Here is a 21,285-nt window from a genome sequence, read left to right on the forward strand (position 1 = left end):
AAACATAGTACAACTCAATTCACCAATTCAGTTAGCACAGAAATATTTTATAGTTAGTGATGTCACAAAATAACAATGTCAATAAAATATTAAACCTTAAATGTGAATCTTTTTTTTCAATAACCATAATTATAAGTTTGAAACTATGAAAACAGAATTTTGGCTGGAGTAACAATGATTGAAATTTTTCCTCTATTTCAGTCTAAATAGTTTTTTTTTGTCAAATGTGACATTGTTTTCACATTAATTATTATTAATAGCCTGCCTCTGATTGGCCGGTCGGTTCTTCCTGATGTCTCCTCCTCCAGAAATGCTTTGAGGCAATTAAATTAGACTGTGACTCAAAGAAGAAAATAAATAAAAACTTGACTAAAATAGATATATTAACTTTTCAAAACTGATGCTCCTTCACATTGTTTCATTTTTTGAGTAATTTATCTGTTATTTAATCTCACTTCTTCTCTCAGGAGTTTGAATAATTTAGGGCTTAAATCACAACTTAGAGCAATTAAATATTAATTTATTTTAAGACTTTTTGAAACATCTTTTAAAGGAGAGCATAAAATACAGAGAGCACTGGTACGAGATTAATGGATTTCCTTTGAGTTTTCATTTAAATTAGTCTGTTACTTTATATATAATGATTTATATGTGTTACATTAAGCACTTGCATAAAAATGTTTAGAAATGAAATATAAGTCAGAAATCAACACTTCTTATAACCATAAACTCAGTTTAATGATTTCATAGTTTAAATCTAACAATAAGGAAGCCCCAACATGAACAGTTCATCGTTTTTTTTTTTTGTTTTCTTTTAAATAACCTACATTTACAGTAAAGTTTCAATACACTTCTCCTAAGGAACATTTATTACATTTCTCTACATCTTTTTTATTGCAGTTGACAAGAAAAAAGTAACAGAAGTGCTTACGGTATTGCTACGTTTCCCGTTTCCTAAACTTTTCTTCCAATGATTCCCAATTCCTTACTGAGAGCTTCTGATAGTTACTTTTGGTGATCAGAGTACACAGAAAAAAATACTGCTACCCAAGTCCAATACGATCCGAAAATGTGACCGTTTTTGGTTTCTTTAGTTGTCTTTGCATACATCTTCTCTTCAGTGTTTGTGGTCCTGGGTGTGTCCCTAGCTGCTGGTGTCTTTGCTCCTACTGGTTCCTGTGTCCTCCACTGCCGTTTCTGGTGAAAGGTGGTTCTGTGTTTGTGTGCCCACGTTAGAAAGCCCGGCGATTGAAGTCATGAATGAGTTGTCGTCCTGCTGCGCTCACAGTGTGAAACTTATTTCAAGAAGCTTCTGTGCGGAGTGGATGAGAAAACGACACCAGAAATGCGCCCCTGTGCGCTCAGCAAGATTTCTGACAGAATGGTTTGAGGAAGAGTTCATTGGTAGTACAACGTCTTCATTGAGTAAAAAAAAAAAAAAAAAAAATTATTGACTTTCTTTTAGCAATTTCTCCAGCCTTACTGCATTGTACACATAACACAAAAAACAAATACTGACATCTGCATAGTGCAACAGCAGTTTCTTCTTTACAAATTCCTATGTATATCACTTCAGCTTTAAAATGCAATATAAAGTCCTACCATTTGCTATTTCCCCTTTCCTTCTTTTTTGTGTCCCGCAGAGGCAAATACAGGTCAGCCATTAACAGGTGACTAGACAGAAACCACAGAGTCATCTGCTAATTGTATGAGCCACAAGAGCAGAACGTTACAGTGGTATAATCCAACCTATGATGACAGCTATGGCATGAGTCCAGCTAACTCCAGACGCATGTACTAGATCTAATTCTGTGTTTTTATTATATAATTGCTGTAAAACTGTAATGCAGAGAGATGAACATAATAAACAAAAGAGAGGTAGGGTTTTAAGTCCGCCACATGGGTTCTTAGTGCCTCAAAAATATTAATACCTCTTGAACTTCTTTGAACATTATGTGTGTTTTTTTCTTGGGTTTATAAGTGATAGACCAACACAAAGTGGTTATTCAGATTATTTAAGTTTTTAAAACTTGTTTATGCAAAAGATTTCTAAAAAAAAAAAAAGAAGATGGTGCGTTTGTCTTTGAGCCACTTTACCCCGATACTCCTAAAGAAAGTTAAGAGCGACCAATTGCCTTAATAAGTTCTGTTAGAGAGCGTCAACTGAGAAATTTTGCTGAAAGAAAGTCAAAAGAAGTCAAATTTGTAGTCTGCTAAAAATCTACATAGGTGACACAATAAGCACAGTGAAGAAGGCGCTCTGATCTGATGAGGCCAAATTGAACTTTGTGTGGAAGAAAATGACTGATCCAAATTATATGATCCAGATTACATCATCACCACTGTGAAACATGGTGGTGGCAGCATCATTGTGTGTGAACAATTTTCTTGGGAAGAGACTGAAAATCTGGCCAGAGTTGCTGAATACTGTACAGGTGGGTGTAAAATATTGATAATATCAATACCAAAGTGGTATGAGTATTGGATTGATACATGCAGGATAAGATTGATCCTTTAGTTTCAGATTCCCTCTTGAAATTTTATTTTATTTTTGTGCTGTAGATTCTCAATTCTACCTTAATTTATTTTTCTTCAATTTGCTCTCAATTGATATTTTTTTTGCACTTTATTTAGAAAACTGCACACAAATTTGTTTTGATTTTTCAATGTTTCTTCTCATCACGTAAATATGTTATTAAAGTATTTTGTAGACACCAACATACTTTATCTAAATTCTGTCCTAGAATTGTTTGTTTTGAATTAACAAAATAATTCAAAGGAAAAACCACAAAAGTTTGATGTTGTCATGCTTAAATAATTAATATCGGTATTTGTATCAGCGGTACTGGCCCTGTATTTACCTGGTATCAGATTGATGCCAAAATACAGCAAAATAACAGCGAGTGGTGATGGTGCAAAGTCCAGAACTAAATCTGACCGACTCAGATTTAGTTTTAGTTTCTTTAGTTTCAAATTTCATTTCTGCAGTGAGAAACGTACAGCTGCTCCAGTCTGACTGAGATTGGGCTCTATAAGATCGAGCAAAGATTTGAGTTTCTTTATTTAAAAAGTTGATAGAAAAACGGCGACAGAATGTAGTTCTGGACATTTTTACTTTGAGGGGCTGAAAACAAATGAACACTACCGTTTTCAGATTTCTTTTTTGTGATATTTTGTGAACGTTGTGTTGGTCCGTCACATAAAATCCCAGTGAAACGGTTAAAAAACTTCAAGAAGCATGAATGTATTTGGACACTTGTGTAAGAGTTGAAGACATCTAGCTGCAGACTCGAAGACGTCCTCTTCAAACGATCGGCTCGTAGATTTTGATCACCAGCTGATACTCAGGTGTTAAAGGAAAACTCGAGAGGATAGAAACATCTCAACACAATGAGGAGTAATATTTATATCTTCTATAAATAAAAAAAGTGCAGCCAGACCAGCCAGTTTGGCTCTCAATGGCACATGATTGCCTCCAGTTCACAGTGTGCTTCTTGCTGATTCTTCTCCATTCGTTCACCGTTAGTACGGAGTGAAGAGGATGGGCCCGTGTGTGGTGCGGATGGGACCCGGGGCTGGCCTCAGCAGGCTGAGGGGCGTTCCCTGTAGCAGGTGTGGGTGAGGGTGGGAAGTCGGCCCAGGAGGCCGTAGGGCCAGTTGGTTTGACGACGCTGCTGCCGCCATCACTGCGGCGACAGCCAGAGGACTGGGTAAAAGTCCAGGCCCTAGAGTTTTTGGAAGTTCCTTTGAGAAAGTTCAGAAAAAAGGAGGATGACTCGTTAACTACATTTGAAAATAAACCCCGATCAGCAGCAGGAACATTATAAGACACCATAAACATTTACCATAAAGTCTGTGCGCTTCTTGTGCCGACTGAGAAGAGGATTAGGTTTACCCGCAACTCCGTCCCGATGCCTTCTGCTCGATATATGCTGCAACACCACAGACCAAAGAACACGGATACGTTTTTATGAAGCCATCTCTCATCATGAGCTCTTCGTTTTGAGTGTTTTTACCTGTTTAAGCTGCAGCTCAGAGTTGACTCTGACGTTGCATATCTCACAGTGGAAGGTGCGTTCCTGAGTGTTTGGATCAGAGGAGAGCTCGCCTCCCTGATCAGGGCTGGGTTTGGGACCCAGGCGAGGGTATGCTTTGATGGGTCCCAGTCCACTTCGAGCCTCCAGGATAGTTTTGTGTTTGGTTCCTGTTAAAGAAGAGATCATTTGGCTGAAAGGTCATACGTAGCAATGCTTTCAACTTAGAGCAACATAATTTAGTTTTAGAATGATCTTGTTTTTTATAACAATCTCAGAAATGTGATAATTTCTTAAAACATCTTTGCTTTTTTCAGCAAAATTATTTATCTTTAATTTCACTGAAATAGCTAGAAATTTCCAGGATATATTTTGTACATTTATTCGGTGAGGGAAAAACACAAACATGTCTGGAGCTACAACTATTTTTTACCCCAATAATATCTATAAAATTAATTTGAGGAAATTGATCTTTTACTGTTTGGTTTATGACTCTTTTTCTTTTGACTTAATCTTTATCAGGAGTGCCAATAATTTTGAAGAACAGTATGAAATACTTATAGAGAAAAATTGTTTCACTTTTCTATTGTGAAACAATTTGTTTACAGATTGTTTTTTAAGAGAAATAAAACTCAGAAGTTAAATTCACACTAATAGTAAAAGTTGCAAACAAACCCTGGATTTTGTACTCCATGCCACTTGTCCTTGCTTTCCATTTATAATGAAACATTACAGTTTTGACTCCTGCAATAATTTCTTAAACTCATGAGATTAAAAAGCCCTTCAAGTGGTACGAGGTTAAATTGTTTCTATTATAGCTGAGGAAACCTCGAGGGTTACAGCTGAAATGAATGAAACTGCAGAGGATGGAAGAGTCGGGTTTTAGATGTGAGATTGTTCGTCTCAATATGCCAAGTGACTGAGTTTAGTTTTAAATTTTAATGTTCAATAGATCAGAATATTATTGAAAAATTAACTTTATTCCCAAAAGAAAATTCACAAAGTGCAACACTTTGTATAGATAGACAGAAAAACTGAAATTTTCAAGCCTTTCTTTCTGTTAATTGTGGTGATTTTCTAAGGTGGCCAACGTCCAGCACAAACTGAAACCCACAGCGAACAGCTGTAAATGCAAAGCAGATGGCAAAATGAGCTGCAAACACATGAATGATACAAAAACAGATGCAACAGAAAAATGCTGCAAACAAAAAACGATGCAATCACAAACAAAATGTTGCAACATACGAAATAAGAGGAAGAGCAGAAAGGCTGCAATTAGTAAAAACAACAGCAGGTATGAAATCCTGCAAAGTACTCCAGACCTGAAGAAGCATTTTTCATTTGTGTTTGTTTCTATTGTAGGTTTTTGATTCTGTTTTGTCTGCTTACAACATTTTTGTGTGCAGCGTTTTTCTTTTTGCCTTGTGGTTTTGTGTTTTAACGAATAAGAACAAAAACGTTGTAAATTTTTTCACACTGTACCTTTAATACATAAATGTAGGATTGATCAAAGTATGCTTAATATGTGATTAATGGTTGTTGTTTTTTTTCTTCCAAAAGGCAGGTTTGGGTTGAACTGAGCCTCACCAGGACACATCTTATTTATTGAGTGTGTTATGGGATTTTTATTCATTTCGGAATTTCACATCAAGAGGCACTGAAACACTTTTATCGGTTTTCTATTTGCTTCTAAGAGCTCTGAACTTGCATTTTGAAGAGGTTAAGTTCCCACAGTTTTCTCTGTGATCTACTCAAGTTCCTGCAGATTGGACCAACCTTTGTTATGCGCCTCCAGCTGTGAAAGGGAATTAACAGCTACTTTGCAGAGAGAGCAGTAGAGCAGCTTTTTGGCTTTTTCTTCCTCTGACTCTCCTGAAGACGGGCTTGGTGCTGGGGAGGGGGTGTCAGGTAGAGCGGCCGCTGCTGGGTCCCCAGTGGAGCTGCTGAGTGTTGCCGAGGAGGAGGGAGAGGATGGCAGAGGTGTGCCGACAGACGACTCTGCGTCTGCTGAGTTCATCTGAGTTGTTGGGAGGTGGTTAGGGGTCAAGGGTGAATCTTTCAGGCTGGGGCAGGACTGAGGATCATCTGTAAGCAACAGAAATATTTCTGGTCAATGAATTATTTATCGAAAACCAAGCATGAGTCATACGGCGATGATCCAGACGTGATATAAAAGTCTAAAATAAAACACGCAATGCCTCCAGTAGCAGTGCTGCGCTTGCCGTTTCCCTGAGGTCAAACAGACTGCAGTGAGACTCCAGCTGGATATGCAAACAGCAGGTCTGACCAACCCACTGTGACAGGACATGTTTACATGATGGAGCTTGGCGGGGTTTGTTTCCGGGACTCATTGCGTAACCAAAGATTTCTATGGCAGGTAAAAATAAAACCAATAACATAAATTATTTGTAAAACAAATAGCCACTGAGCTGAATTTTTAAAATGAGTGACATAAATATTCACTTCGTTCAACAGATTATTTGATTTTTGACCAATTTTTCTATCACTTTCCATGATTTAGGTGACAGTCTTACCCCGCTTGTTGGGATTAGGATCAGATATCGGGCTGGACGGCGTGAGGCCGGGTGGGGAGGGCGAGGATGGAGGCTGAGGTTGCTGTTTGTCTCCGTCATGGAGACGTGATGTCTTAGACGTCTCAATGCCCTTCACCCTTCGAGCATGGCGGTTCCCTTTATAGTGCGCCTCTGCTTGACTCTGGGCAAATACATATACAGTACATGACATTATTGCATTACGTATTTTAATTATTATTTAGCTTCTTTTTTTGACATCAACATTCACCAGACACACAGATTGAACTGGATTACACCTCAGCCAAAAGTTATGGTTGTAAAAACTAAAGACTTTCCATCATACTACTATGATGCACCTAAATTCATTCTTAATGACACTGCTGCACTCTTCTGGTCAGCTGGCTGAAAGAAGGTTGCAACTCTCTTGTCACTTTTGATGTAGATTAGTGAGAAATTATTGGCAATTTATTAATATTTTTAGATGATAAAATGATCAAATAAAACTGATAAAAGCACAAAGGTTGAAGACACTTTTGTACACATACATACAAAAACACATATAAGTAGCAATCTAGAATATAAAAAACTATATAATTGTACTCACCATGAGCACTAATAGTCTAAACAGCAATAAAATAAAATGTAAAAAGAGCATGTAAAAGTTTGTAATGGTAAGATTAGAAGTAAAAATCTTTAAACAATAAAAATGTGAACTCCATTTAGAACCCAGGCTGAATAGACACATCTGCTTTTAGTTTTGAAAACATCTGGTCCACAGACAGCCTGATTAATTAACCAGCTGTTACACTCAATAAAGTTCAGAATGACAAAAAGATAATATTCTGCTAAAATAAAATTTTAGTGTTTATTTTATTATGCTGATTAAGTCTATCCATAATGATTTACAGTATTGTTATTACTGTAAAAGTCAATATGGTTTGTTTCTTTAGAAATATGAATAATAAATAATAAGAAGAAATGTTTGCATTATTTTATATTTCTCCACCTGTGACTGTTTTCCACACATTTTGCAAAATCGAAACATTGCATTTTTTACTCTTAAGAAAAAGCAGCCGTCAGGATTATACACACCATAATTACTAATTTTATGAAATTCAAAATAACAAAAAATTATTTAAGGGTAAAAATAATCAGTTGTATTCAAAATATATTTGCTTTAAAAGAGGGATAATTACAATTGAATTCGTTTATAATGAACAGCTGGATTGTGTTTCTCTGCATGAGACTCAAACAAAAGGCTCAGAAACAGGTAGAAATATGTGGTCTTCATAAAATACAAATAAATTTAAAACCTTTGGTTCAGAAAATGAAATTGCACTAAAGAAGACATGTGAGGTCTTAGTCAGGAACAAGGAGAGGAACCACCAGAAACAATCCTGTCCAAAAAACAGTTTCAGTCACGATGATACAGAACAAAACAAAACAAAACAAAAAAATTGCTGCATGACTGTAGAGATAATGCAATATGTCTGCAAAAAACAGATTGGCTGAAAAACTGGAGGCAGAAACACAAGGAAAATCAAGACATGAGAAATAAAACTGCAACAATGTGGAGGTGTGAAGATTTGATACAAACATTTGATTTTAAAACAAATAAAAACGTGGAAATCTAATCGTCTTCTACTAATCAAAGTGTTTCTATTTTCCAACTAAAGATGTACCGATCAACACCAGTTCTTCTAGATACTATTACTAGAGAAAAAAAAATAGGTTTTAGCTTATTTTTTCTCTGTTTCAGCTGTAGCTCTTTGTTTGAGGTAATAGTTTTAAATCTCACAGAAAAGGAAGGAATCAAAACACTCTTCTGTTTTATGGTTCACAATCTTTGTTTGTAACCTTTATCAAATTTTTGTTAAACTCAACAAAGTGCTTCAAAGTGCCTGCTGTGGGTTGATGCTTTTGTGCACTGAAAATGGTGGGAGTTTGATGCATTTAAACAACAGGGGGAAGAAAATCAGATTTTTCATTGTGACCTCCTGTGAACCCTGTTTTTGTCCACTGCAGGCACCGAGTTATTCCTCGGTTTGAGCGTCCCTCTGGTGACGGCGCAGCCAAGCTGGCATGATGTGCTGATGAGGCTGCCAGTGAGGATCAGCTTCTGAATTTTTATGTCCTCCTTTGCCACCAAACCACAGTTAATGATTATTATTGAGTGCCGAGATTATCTAAAATGGGTTCTGCCAGCAGCAGTCGGAATCCGACTGCCAGTGCAAAAGATGCAAAAGAGGTTCATGCCAAAACGTAAAAAAACAACAACAAAAAAACTGGTGATAATATGAAAGTTTGTGAAGTGGAAATTGGTTTTTGTCATAAATGATTTGTTTGTTTCATACAGCAACACTGTTACATAAAGTTCACGTTTTTTCAATTCAATGTTCTGGAAAGTAAAGTTTTCGTAGTGCTTACACTTTTTCAAAATTTTCCACATTATTTCCACAAGCTTTAAAGTATTTTGATGGGATTTTATGTAAGAAAACAATACAAGGTAGTGCATAAATATTTCATAAAAAGAAACATTATTTTCAACAGATCTTATAAATACAAATTTAGAGTCTGAATCTGTATTCAGAAAACTTGAATAAATACTTTTAGAAACATCACTTGCTGCAACTAGAGAATTGTTTTGACAAAGGAACAAATCTTAAATATATTTCCTATGCTTGTTGCATGGATGTAAGGTGGGTGTTTTTGCAGACAGTTCTGGTCTGAATAGGAACTAATTCTTTCTACATACTGTAAATGATGCAATGTATAAGTTTCACATCAATCATCAATATGTAACATTATTCTGAAAATAGACTATGTATAGAAAAACAAGGTCAAAAACAGATAAATCAAACCAACATAATCAAATAAACATTTTTCCAACGTAGTACATATTTGAAACATTTATGTTTGTGGTTGTAACCTGACAAAATGTCAAGAAGTTCAAGAGTATGTGACTAGCTTTACTTTCAACCATATCCCGTCATGATGGCATAAGAAAATGTATTTGTTGTGGCAAATAAGTTGAAGTTGTGGTTTCTGTAGTGCCTCACAGTTGTGCTGCGGTTAGTAGAGCTTCTTCACAGTAAGCCGGTTTCTGGTTAAAATTAGAGTGTCTCTGGTTTCCTCCTACGGCGTGATTGTGTTCGTCTGTCTGTCTGGTGAGAATGGCGATCTGTTCTGGCCTGACAGCGTGACTTGAATCGATGGAAGTCACTAAAGTCTAAGAAACCTTTAGTGAGTTTTTAGTCAAAAAACAAATCACTGTTGTTTGGTGAGTTTAAAGTAAGGCTTATTTTGTTCTGACTTAAATCTCAATTCTGTCACACAGCAGAATCACACACCTTCACACTCTCACTTTCTGCCTGACAACACATACAGTTATACTTGTTTCCTATTTTATCCATTACACAAGTCAGGGACCCAAATAAAACATGTCAAAGGTGTTGGGGACTCTAAGGAAGGAGGACATGTGGGATGTGTCCAAGATGCCTCCGTAAGTCTGAGGTATTAACTACCAGTGATGGCTACCAATGTAGCCTTCATCCTGATTGGCGATGACAGATAGGCAGATATAGCTCTGCTAGAGTAACTCTACTCCCCCCAGCTTCTGTTCGCTGAAGCCCTGCAATTAGCCAAACCCACGAAGGCCTGCGTCTCAACATGCAAAATCTACAGAGGAGAAAATAACCGATATTCATTTTCTCCTGCATTTAAAGCGTTGTGTTTTTTTGTGTTAGTTCACATTCTGCAGCCAGGTAAGCGTATTTTTTCCTTAACATGAAGCCAGCATTATCCACCAATGTGCAATTATTAGGGCAAAATATGATTCTGACACTTATTGAACAGATTCAGTTCACCGTTCACAGCATTTTGAAATAATGAATTAGTCAAATCCCAGCAAGTTGAGCTTCTGCTCATCCATATTTAAACAGATTTTCAGACCAAAACAAATAATCAGATGACGCTCTGCAGTCAGACCAATTGAAAAGGTCTCCTTCTAATTTTTATGGCATAATATTATTCCCTAATTTTAGTCTCATCCAGCTTCTCCTCTGAGTTGTTTCAATCTAACTGAGCCTGTGGCACACAGGCTGATTTGGGAACGAAATTTGCTTCATCCTAGCATGATCTGCTTAGTCAGACAGTTCATGGCCACGGAGAGGACAGGTGAAGCTGCTGAGTCTGAATCAGCTCTTTAGGTGGCATAACAGCACTGGAGCTCACTCACACATCATGAATCTTTAATGACCTTTAGTGACTGGAAAAAAAGATTGAAAAGCAGAGTACTGTCCTTCCACATATATTGTACAACGTATGAAGAAACTAACACTGACCTTTGCTCAAGCAACCATTTTTGATGATGAATAAAACCTTGGCAGATAAATTAGAAGTTTTTTGATGTTTTTGTTGATGCAAAGAGATTACAAGCGAGTCAAATTTAATTACATTTCTAAAATATCTAACCTTAAACTTGGTAAAAAGCTTGAGTATTCACTTTGCTTCAGATAAATTGTATTGTTGAAAACTTTTGCAAATCGGTTCTAGAGGTTTTCAGTAAGTACTGAGTTATCCAGCACTGAAAAGCACTTTTTAATTTGTGAACAAGGCCATTAATTGTTGCATGGAGAACTGAATGGGGACAAGGTAAAGTCAAGCTGTACAATAACACCAGATTTTATTTCCACAAATGAGTCAAATTCAAGCAGAGCAATATGAGGATGTTTGCACACATAAATAATTTGTTTTTGAAGATGGCAGATTCAGTCCTGCTCTTACTAATGACCTTCATTTGCAGGTTAATGAAATCATACATTAGAAATTAGATGCAACGTAATCAACTGATGTCCTCAGTGACGATGTTAATAAAATCTAAATGGGACAAAATATGACATTATTTTCCAGCTCTGTCACATGCCAGACAGAGCCATGCAAAGGAATATTTAAACGACTCAGGAACAAGAAAAGGGATTTAAGGAGAAAATGAGAGCGAGAAAATGTTACTAAAATCCTTTTTCTTGCTAAGCAGGATGTGCTTTGATGTTTTATCTCCAAAGCGACAAAAGCGCAGAAAGCAGATAGAGCCGGCTGAGGAGCCAAATCTACTGCGCTGAAGACGAGCAGCGGCGACAGGAAGAGGGGGTGGAAAGCAGCTCAAGAGCGGGAGAGACGGAGATGGTGCACAATGCGGACCCTCACAAAGGGAGAGGCAGTAAGACGAAAACTGATGAGGGAAATTAAAACATTATCAAACAGGCAGTGAAACATGGCAGCCGGAGCAGACCGGGAAGAGAGCAGAAGGGATGAGAGAGAGGAGTCCGGCGTGGCACGGCGGCGGTGACGATGGCTAATGCAGCACACTGTGACGTCAACCTTGCAGCAGAGCTGAGCTCAACACTAGCAGGCTAATCTGTCCTCTGTGGCCTGCAATGAATTGCAGTGTTATAATTACAACACATGCGGGTAAAGCACCTGCCTCTCAAATGCCTCGCTTAAGCAATTGACCTCTTGCAGCCAATACTTCTGTTTACATCAACACAACATGTGAATACACATCAAAGAGCAGGCATTACCAGTTGTGCAAGTTTTGTTTTTCAGCCGCTCAGCAATGTCTCTTCTAATATTTATATTAATTGTTATGAATTTGGTCATAAGCACAAAGGAGCCAAGTTGATAAGAAGTGGTGTTATGTTTGAAACCTCACAATCGAATGAATTAACAAAAGGGAAATATAGTGGTCGCTTGGAGATCTATCAAACCAGCACCTTGCTGATTTAGCAGAGCTCCATCTGACTGACGCCTTGTGACAAAAACTAATTTAAAATAATAAAAGTCTGGCAGCATTCTGGTCAGTGTTGTAATTTGTGCTAAGGACTGAGATGCATGTTTCATCTAAAGGCAGTCCGGCTTCAGCTCTTTAATTTCTACAAACAACTGATTAGCCTCTTCAGCCAAAAGGCTAATCAGTCCAAGTTTTACTCACCAGGGTTTATTTCCAGTGTAGCAGCTGTCAGTATTGCCAATGACTAGGAAATATTCTGTCACACCACCCCAAGTCCAACAGGTTTTATTTTTACTGTAACTTGTCATTTCAAGCTAATGGTGCATGAATGTGGGAATGATGGTGCTGCATATGGCAGACAGACGAGAAGGAGAAATGTTTTGACTGCATTGTCTGATATTCTCTCTATCACTTTAGAAAAACACAGAGAAAAAGTGAGTTATAACTGCAGGTAATACTTGCATTTAGAGAAATCAGATATCGATTGGTTTAATAAGGCAGTCTGCATTAATCAGCAGCTGTTTTGTACTGACAAAGGAAACAGAAACGGTAAAGCATTTTCTTATCTGATTGAGTTTATACTTTATAAACAACAGGTTTTGTCACTTCATAGTCTGGCTGTTGACTTCCTGCCCAACCTGTAGTAGCCATAGCACAAACTATTACTTTAGTTTTTTTGTTACACTTACATCCAACATACCAACTGAGGAGAAATCATCCTCCCTGTACTTCAACAAAGGTCACAAACTTTTCCAGAAGAACTAATCTTTGCTGCAAAAATTCTTCCTATATCCTTTTTCTGTGCCAAAAATAAACAGACATGCATCAATTTTATATATTCCCATTTGAAAAACTTTTAGGTTTAGAAAACAGTCAGACATCTGTTTGCGGTTATAGTCTTTAGTGATGCAGTGTTAAGATCAACGTGCTTTCTTGGTGTGACTCAAAAGCCCATCCTGTGTCAGAAGGAAAGTGGGTTTTAAACTAAATTATGCCCCTAAGCATCTAAGTGAGTTCTGATTATTTATTTATGTTTCAAACTCAAAAATATCTTCATGTTTTGTATTCAATATTTAACGCCATGAAGATGCCCTGATGAAAAATAAGGCGTGTATCTGCTTTTAAACTGCTGCAAACACCCACCACAGTGAGCAAGCCAAGAACTGCACTGAAAGCAGAGCGTCCGTTCATTATTAAAGAATGTCCACAGTGCTTTAAGTTCCCAGTCTCTCAGGTTACTGTGGAAGGAGCTGTAGAGCTGCAGCAGAGCAGATGCTGCACGCAGCGTTACGAGAGCAGCGTGGACGAACAGGTGCTCTGCTTTAAGACTTCACACACAGCCATCAAGAGAGCAGAAAAGCCCCCACAAGGTTTTATACATGAGTACTAAGTGAACTCAATGGATAAGAATGTAAATATAAAAGTGCTGGTGTGAATAAAAATACTCTCCTGTCAAGAACACCAGACTCTTGTAGATTATGTGAGATCATGCAGGTCTGCACAAGAGGGAAACATAATTGATGGCTCCTTAAAGAGAGAACAGGGCTAAGCTTCATTTTACACACAACTGAGTTTAGAGGACAAATTCTTCACATTTGACCCCAAGAAAAGAGTCCTATTTCTAGCCAGAGCTGTATTTTAGGTTTGATCCCTGTTCATGCTAAGGTTAAATGTTACTGTAACAAATAATAAACACAAGATGTTTCCATCTCTTAAAGTCGTAGTTGTCAAACCAAGACAGAAGAGCCTTTACCTTACTTCTAGTGGTATTTTTGGTAAAGAACCATTGACACGGAGAACAAAAAACTAACTCTCTGTTATGATGATTCAAATATTTTACTTCTAGGTGAAGCCAAGGTGTTGAGGGAATCTGTTTTTGTGATCTTTTAATGGCGTCTGTGCTTCTTTTGTCCTATTGATTTCAGCAGACTGGGAACCAAATACAAATGTGGTAATGATTTCACAAAATAACGTTTAGATAAACCGCCATGTTGTTCTTGAAACTGGACCGATCAGTCTACTTTGGTCTTGGTCCCAATCAGACTAGCTATATGCTTCTGCATTTGGCGCCAACAAATCTGGATCTATACTAAGTAAAGACCCTAAAAGAGTTACTGCAGGTAAGATACTTACTGCTTAGAACCTCACATTAGAAAATCTTAACTATTCCCTTATAGGTCTTAAAGGTGCGTTATTATGCTTCCTTGAACAGGTTATATTGAGGGCTGAACAAATCATGTTCATCACATTTGAAATTTCATAATGAACTATTTTAGGACCTCTTATTACTTTAAATCAAAATAACATGCAACTGGCCACACCCCGGACTCAACGTTTACACTCACACATGGAAATAGTTGCAATTAGATGCACAATTAAACAGCCGTACATCTTTGAAAAGCAGAAGTACAGCCTCCTGCACAACCAACATGAATGCAGCAAGTGGTTTCTGGATGGTAGGTCACCAACAAAACACTTGTCTTTTCCAACAGCTTTTGTACAGAGGTAAAACCAGCTCATCAAATGTCTTGGAGCTCTGCTTGGGTTGCTAGGTGACAGGCTGGGCTCAGCTGGGGTTGCTAAGTAACGGCACAGCGCCTGTCGATTGTGACTTAATAAAACGTTTTGGAAAAGACAAATTTTTTCCAGATATAACTTAATTCCTAAAAATGACTGAGTGTTGATTTTAAGCACTTGGGTTGTTTTTGGAAGCAGTCGAGACCCAAACAAAAGTATACAAACATGCAAAATGTCATAGGTCCCCTTTAAAGGTACTGTCACATTCAAATCTTTAGAGCATGTTAAATTACAGTATTGTCTTCTGAAAGAAACATGAAGACTTTGATCAAAAGTTCTGTGCTAATCAAGAATTTGCTTTTACAAAATCAGTTTTTGTCATGTAAAGAAGTGCAGTGAAGAACATGAAGCGTCCCCTCTTTACATGTGACCACTAACATTACGCTCTATAAACAGTACAGTGGACTCAGCTCATGTCAGTCATGTCAAGCAGTAGGTTTTGGAGCCTTGCGTTACGAGTTATTTGCTTTTCATCTTCAGTTAACGCTGCTGCCTCCTTAATGGGGATACTCGGATCTTTCATCTAAAGTTTCATGACTTCAGGCCTCTTTAGTTTCAGTGCCTCTGCCTCGTGTTAGCAAAGCCCTGCCTGTCAAAACTGAAAGGCAGAAAATGTGCTTGATCAGCACCGGGGTGACCTAGAGGACGAGCTGTGGTTCCTCCTCCTGCTTCACACCAACCCTCAAACATCTTACAGTCCATTAAAATCCCATCATAACATCCCACAAATACTGTCATATTCACACATTTGAAATGAACTCTTTAGGAAATGTTTCTAAAGTCAAGCGCCGCTGGAGATACTCTAATGTAGAGCCTCTGAAATATGTAAACCAATCAGTTCCTTGTTTGCCTAACTATATCTCCCTCTACATTACATGCTGATGCCACTTGTCGACCAAAGGAAAGCTCCTCCCAGACGTTGGAGTAAGTTAAGCAAGCATGGATTTCTGTCCTTCTACTCTCCCCAACGCAACAAGCTAAAATTAGAACTGAGAAAGACTTTTCACTTTCCCCGTCTGTGCTGTCAGTCAGCGACCTACACAGGATTATGAGAATTCATGCTTTAGGTCAACATTTAAAAAAATGGAGCTCTGGTGCAGTGACCCTAAAAGGATTTGGAAAAATATTGGTTTTCATGGCATCCTTACATGTTGGCCCACCTGTGAATGTTCAGCAACTCTTCTTCCTTCAAGTACAGCTAACCATTTTCAAAAAATAAACATCCTGACAACTAAAAATTAAATTGAATGCCTTGAATCATTGTTTCATACAGGACAAATTCTCGTCATCCTGTCTTCTCTAAATGCAAATGATTTCAGCACTTCTGAGATATTGTTTTAATTATTATTTTTAGCCATTTACAAATGTGACGTAATGTTTATTTTGAAAACAACTTCTCTTTTTCATGCAGCAATGCCATCTGGATATTATTAATTATTCCAAACTCTTAGCCTGATGTCCTCAGATATCTGAAGTTAGCCAAGCATTTGGTGAGCATAAGCAAACAATAAATATAGCATCACCTCATGCACGTAAATATAGACCCCATAATGAAAAAAACGTATTTTAAGAACTTTTAAATTAAGTTTTTATTGCCAGTTTGCATGGTTTTTATAGGCCTCGTTAAAACATAATAGCCTACATGCAAAATACCGTTTGTGTCACAACCAATCCTATAGTCCAACCACGCATGAGGTAAAACATGGAAGGTAATGCTGTGAGAATGCTTTTCTTCAACAAACCTCTGAAATAAAGTCTACAAAAAAACCTTCTAGCGTGGAAAATACCCTGAACATACAGGGTATTTGTGTGTTCAGGGATGGATGCTGAACACACAGGATGTGTGTTGACGTGGATGGATCAAAACTTTCAACAGGAAAGTTTTGATCCAGTCCAGAACTAAATCCAATACAGGCAATGTGGAAAGAGTTGAATTTAAGGGAATCCAATCTAATGTAGCTTCAGCTATTTTGCAAATGAGAGTGAATTAAAGTTTCAGTCCCTAGATGTGGTAGAGATGCAGTAAAAAGTTCTGCAGTTTGTTTTTTTTTTTAACTGAGGAACATTTGAGTGCAAATGCATTTCATACTTTTTCTTTTGCATACAAGATAACTAAAAAATTATGCACTACTTTGGCTTGGTCTTCCAGATAAAATCATTATTAAACATACGTTTGTGGTTTTATTGTGACAAAGTTAGAAAAGCTTAAACAGTGTGAATACTTCTGCAGGGCTCTGTGGACAGTGCAAACTTTCATACCTCTGAGTTGAAGCGTATTTGACAAACGTTGCAGGAGATTATCGGCCTCTTTGTTTTCACAATAGGCGGCCCGAAGGTGTGCGTCATCACAGCCTTCTGGACCGGGTCCATCTGAGGAGAGACGAGCCAGAGGTCGCATCAAACATTCAGCAGCACATGGCAAATTCAGACGGCGGCGTTGTTCATCCCTCCTATGGAGCATGCAAGGCTTCCACTGAGGAAATGTGGATGGGAGTTGAAAGAGTGAAGGTGAATGACAGGGGAAGCTGCAGCAAGACAACGTCTAACAGAGAGCTGGAGATCGATCCGTGATTTAACGTCAACAATCTTTTTCATTCACATCAGGGTCAGAGAGCCCTGATTACAAGCTCCTGACCACAAACAGTTCTTGGTGATATTGATTTATGTACCAAACATTTAATTTTCATTTTATTGTCAAAATCAAATCCAAAACCTAATTTTATTTGTATAGCACATTTCAGCAAGGAAGCATTTCATAGTGCTTTGCATCATAAAAATACAAAGATACAAAGTAATAGAGCACACAACATGTGTGAATTCTTCTTAAAAAAAATAGAGTTGAACAATAGTCAAATAAAATGCAGTTTTGTGACTGAAATTATGAGAAAAGTGGATAGAAAGTGCAAAAAATCAACAGTGGAATGAAAAAAAATCTAAAAATGTAAAGACATGCACATTTTTTATATATTCCATATTTAAAACATTGTGCTATAACCTCAAATTAAAGCATCTAACCCAGTCATTTCTAAATGAAGCACATACTGTACATGTGACCTGTTATTTTCATTGAAGGGTTTTCCTGCCATTCTTTTTCAGTCGACTCATTTGAGCTCCCTGACCTGTTGGTGGGGTTTGAACACCACAGCGCTGGGTGTTGCCTTGGTCAAACAGCCAAAAGTACACTGAGGTTTTACTCAGCCTATCATCTCCGGCTCACTCTGACTGCATGTTGCTATATTAGATCGTTTACACCACGAAGCCTCAGGCAGCATCAGGAGCTCTGTAATTCGTCTGAAATCTTGAACATTGGTTCAGTAAACTGCAGATACCTTCAAGGTATCTATTGATGTAGTTGTTATTTATGGAAGACTAGTTAATTCATGTAGCACATTTCAGCAGCAACTCAAAGTGCTTCACAGGATAAAAACATGAAAAGGGAAAATAAGAACATTGCTGTGGCATAGTAAAGGAAAATAAAGACAAGTTACTACAGACAAAATCATTCCAGTTCCAGTTATTAATCAAAGCCAACTCTAAACAAAGGATATATAAAGGAATTCAGGTGTTTAAACATTTTTGCAGTTTTCTGGAAGTTTCTTTCAGATTACAGGTGCATAGAAGCTGAATGCTGCTTCTCCATGTTTGGTTCTGGTTCTGGATGCAGAGCAGACCTGTTTTGTTCTGTTTTTGCCCATTTTTTCCTGGGCCAAACTCAATCAGACTGAACACTGAGCATCCATGAATAGTAATTTTACAAGAAACATTCGTGTTACCATTTCAAGTATTTATCTGAACATCAGGATGCTGACGCCACCCTGTTCCACTGTGGGGACGATGCAACCATGTCGATCTGCACCAAAAAGTTAAATTCACTCTGAACACTTTTGTAAGAAATTGCTGCTGCATTCATGTTCTTTATGCAGGTTTTGTAGGTGCAAGCGGGGAACAATGAAACACATACTCTGTTTCTTACTTTTGTCCACAGTCTGATTGATGTTTCCCGCGTTGCATCTCTTCACTGCACTTCTTTGGCCACCTGTTCTCGTCAGAATCTCCATCTGTGCACCTGTCCCCACTGTTACGACCTCATTAACTTATTTTATCTACTCCCTGTCTCCTCTTTCACTCTCTCATACACTGGAGCTTTTGTTGCACCTGCACTCTGTGCTGTTCGCTTTGTTTCGTATTTTTCACTACGTGGTGCTTGGATTGGTTGACATTACTTAGCTTTAATTGTTGTAAATTCTAAATTAAAGGTTAAAGATTTAGTCATCCTCAGCCTGTTCTTTAGGTAACAATCCAGATTTTTGGCATTTTGCCTTATTCTCCTCTTTGATCTCTTTAGAAAAAACTCTAGAGTAATTCAGTTTGTGAGATCATCGAAAAATGTCGCATTTTAGGATTACATTTTCATTGTGTCATCTTGAGATTAGTTGCTTTCTAATTGAAGTAGTGAAACTCATTTGGATGACAATTAAGAAAGTCAGTTTCCTTTTAATTAGAAGCTAAAATAAGAGTATTTAGTTGCATACATCTGTGTGTTTTTTAATGACAGTTTCTGTTTATTTCTAAATCACCCAAAAATCAAAAGAAATAACATTCTGTCATAGTAACGACAGTATGATTCAAGCAGAAATTATGAAGTTAAGAAACATTCTTTATTGATCAGTGCATTAATGTTAAAGATCATGAGCAAGTGTCGTAAAATTGATAATGAACAAAAAGGCTGTGTAATTTTATCGATTCTACGATATTTCTTGTGACTTCTTTACGCGTATTTAAGTATAATTTGCATGATTAGTGACTGATTTACAATTATATGGTAAGCATAATTTACATGATAATTATTATTAATCGAATTTTACATGATTGTATATAATTACAAAAGCTGAAGTGAAACATATTTAAGTGCGAGGCATGATTTATTTGGATAGAGGAAGTCTTTTATTTTGAAGAATGCTTAACAGGATCTGGTTCTGTCTTTTGTGATTGTCTTACTTCTGTTGATTTTGGTTGCTAGGTAACAAACAGCTGTTGCTGTTATTGCTGTTCAATAACTGTTCAAACAGTTATTGAACAGTTTTTTCTTCTGTTCAATAAAAACTGAACAGAAATGTTCAGTAAAAGATATCTGAGCCTCCGTCTTGATTGAAGAAGTTTTCACTCCGTAATAATATTTGTCGATATTTAAGTATCGATTTTTCATCGGCAAGTATCGATACATTAAATCCTACTTTCAGTTTTATGTCAAATCCAGATGAATTAAATGACAGCTATCACACATGACATTTTTTACCCAGTTGCACAGGTACATTAAAAATGACATGTAACAAAACAACAAGTTACAATAAATTAAATTATGAAATGAAATAGATAAGTTACATTATCTAATATAAGTGAATAAAACAAAACATGTTCTTTTTCTGTATAACCAAATACACATAGCAACACAATTAACATTTAAAGAAAGCAAATGTATAACAAAAAACATTTATTACACCAGTATAACACCATCAGTTCAATTAATTTAATCCAAGTCTATGAATCAGTCACAAAATGTCATCAAGATCATTCTGTCCCTCTAAAATCTTTCAGAAAATCTTTAAAATATATCTAATTGTATCATTTGCTGAATTTTGTGATTTATATCGTATTGTGAGCAGAATATCATGTGCCATATTGTATCGTGAGATTAGTGTATCGCTACAGCTCTAATGAACTATGAAATTGGCAAATCATTTTTATAAAATTTGTAATAAATTGTTTTTTTTTTTATTTTGTCTTAAGTTAACTTGATAAAAAAATTTTGAGAACGCAGATTTGCCATCTAATGATTTCAAAAAGACAGAAATACTTTACGTTTGTCTCCATACAAACACCAAGTATTTTCTGTAACCTCTAAAGCCAACCCTCAGACTAGATGTTAGGTTTTAAATATATAGCCGAGGACGACAAAATCATAGACTTTGCAAATTTTTCCAGCACAAAAAGAGAGTGATTTGAATTAAGGTGCATTGACGCTAGTGGTCACCCTAAATGTCGTCAGCCTAGCAGGATGAATCACAAAGCTTTGCAGGGGAGAGTCTGTGTGAGTGCATGCAGATGAGAACACTGATATTGTGTTTATGCATCTCTGTTTGCGACCAGCTTGACCTTCACATGAAACCCAATCTGGAAATGAAAAGGAGCCGCAGAAAATGCTGACTGCGGAGAACACAGCCTGTGCCTCTTATTCGATTGATTAGCTGTAACTCATTTTATTGCAGCAAACCACTTGGCTGTGCTTCTTTTCAATCACGCTGAAACCGGCTGTGCTGAATAGAAAAACAGCTGTCACCCCCATCATTTCAGA

The 21,285-nt window shown here is 37.2% G+C and overlaps 1 protein-coding gene across 2 annotated transcripts in view; it reads right to left on the reverse strand.

The window, feature by feature from the left end:
• Window positions 1–2,638: 2,638 nt before the first annotated feature.
• Window positions 2,639–21,285, reverse strand: part of LOC102236485 (zinc finger protein 385A) — a 44,049-nt gene continuing 25,402 nt past the window's right edge. For both annotated transcript variants that reach the window (XM_023325582.1, XM_014469061.2), the window contains exons 3-8: window positions 17,193–17,303; window positions 6,569–6,749; window positions 5,811–6,119; window positions 4,017–4,204; window positions 3,846–3,932; window positions 2,639–3,744 (exon numbers count right to left, since the gene is read on the reverse strand). In XM_023325582.1, coding sequence (XP_023181350.1) covers window positions 3,523–3,744; window positions 3,846–3,932; window positions 4,017–4,204; window positions 5,811–6,119; window positions 6,569–6,749; window positions 17,193–17,303 — 1,098 coding nt within the window. In that variant the 3' untranslated portion in view covers window positions 2,639–3,522. The remainder of the gene's footprint in view (window positions 3,745–3,845; window positions 3,933–4,016; window positions 4,205–5,810; window positions 6,120–6,568; window positions 6,750–17,192; window positions 17,304–21,285) is intronic.

Source organism: Xiphophorus maculatus, chromosome 20, assembly GCF_002775205.1.
Source record: "Xiphophorus maculatus strain JP 163 A chromosome 20, X_maculatus-5.0-male, whole genome shotgun sequence".
Taxonomy (NCBI): domain Eukaryota; kingdom Metazoa; phylum Chordata; class Actinopteri; order Cyprinodontiformes; family Poeciliidae; genus Xiphophorus; species Xiphophorus maculatus.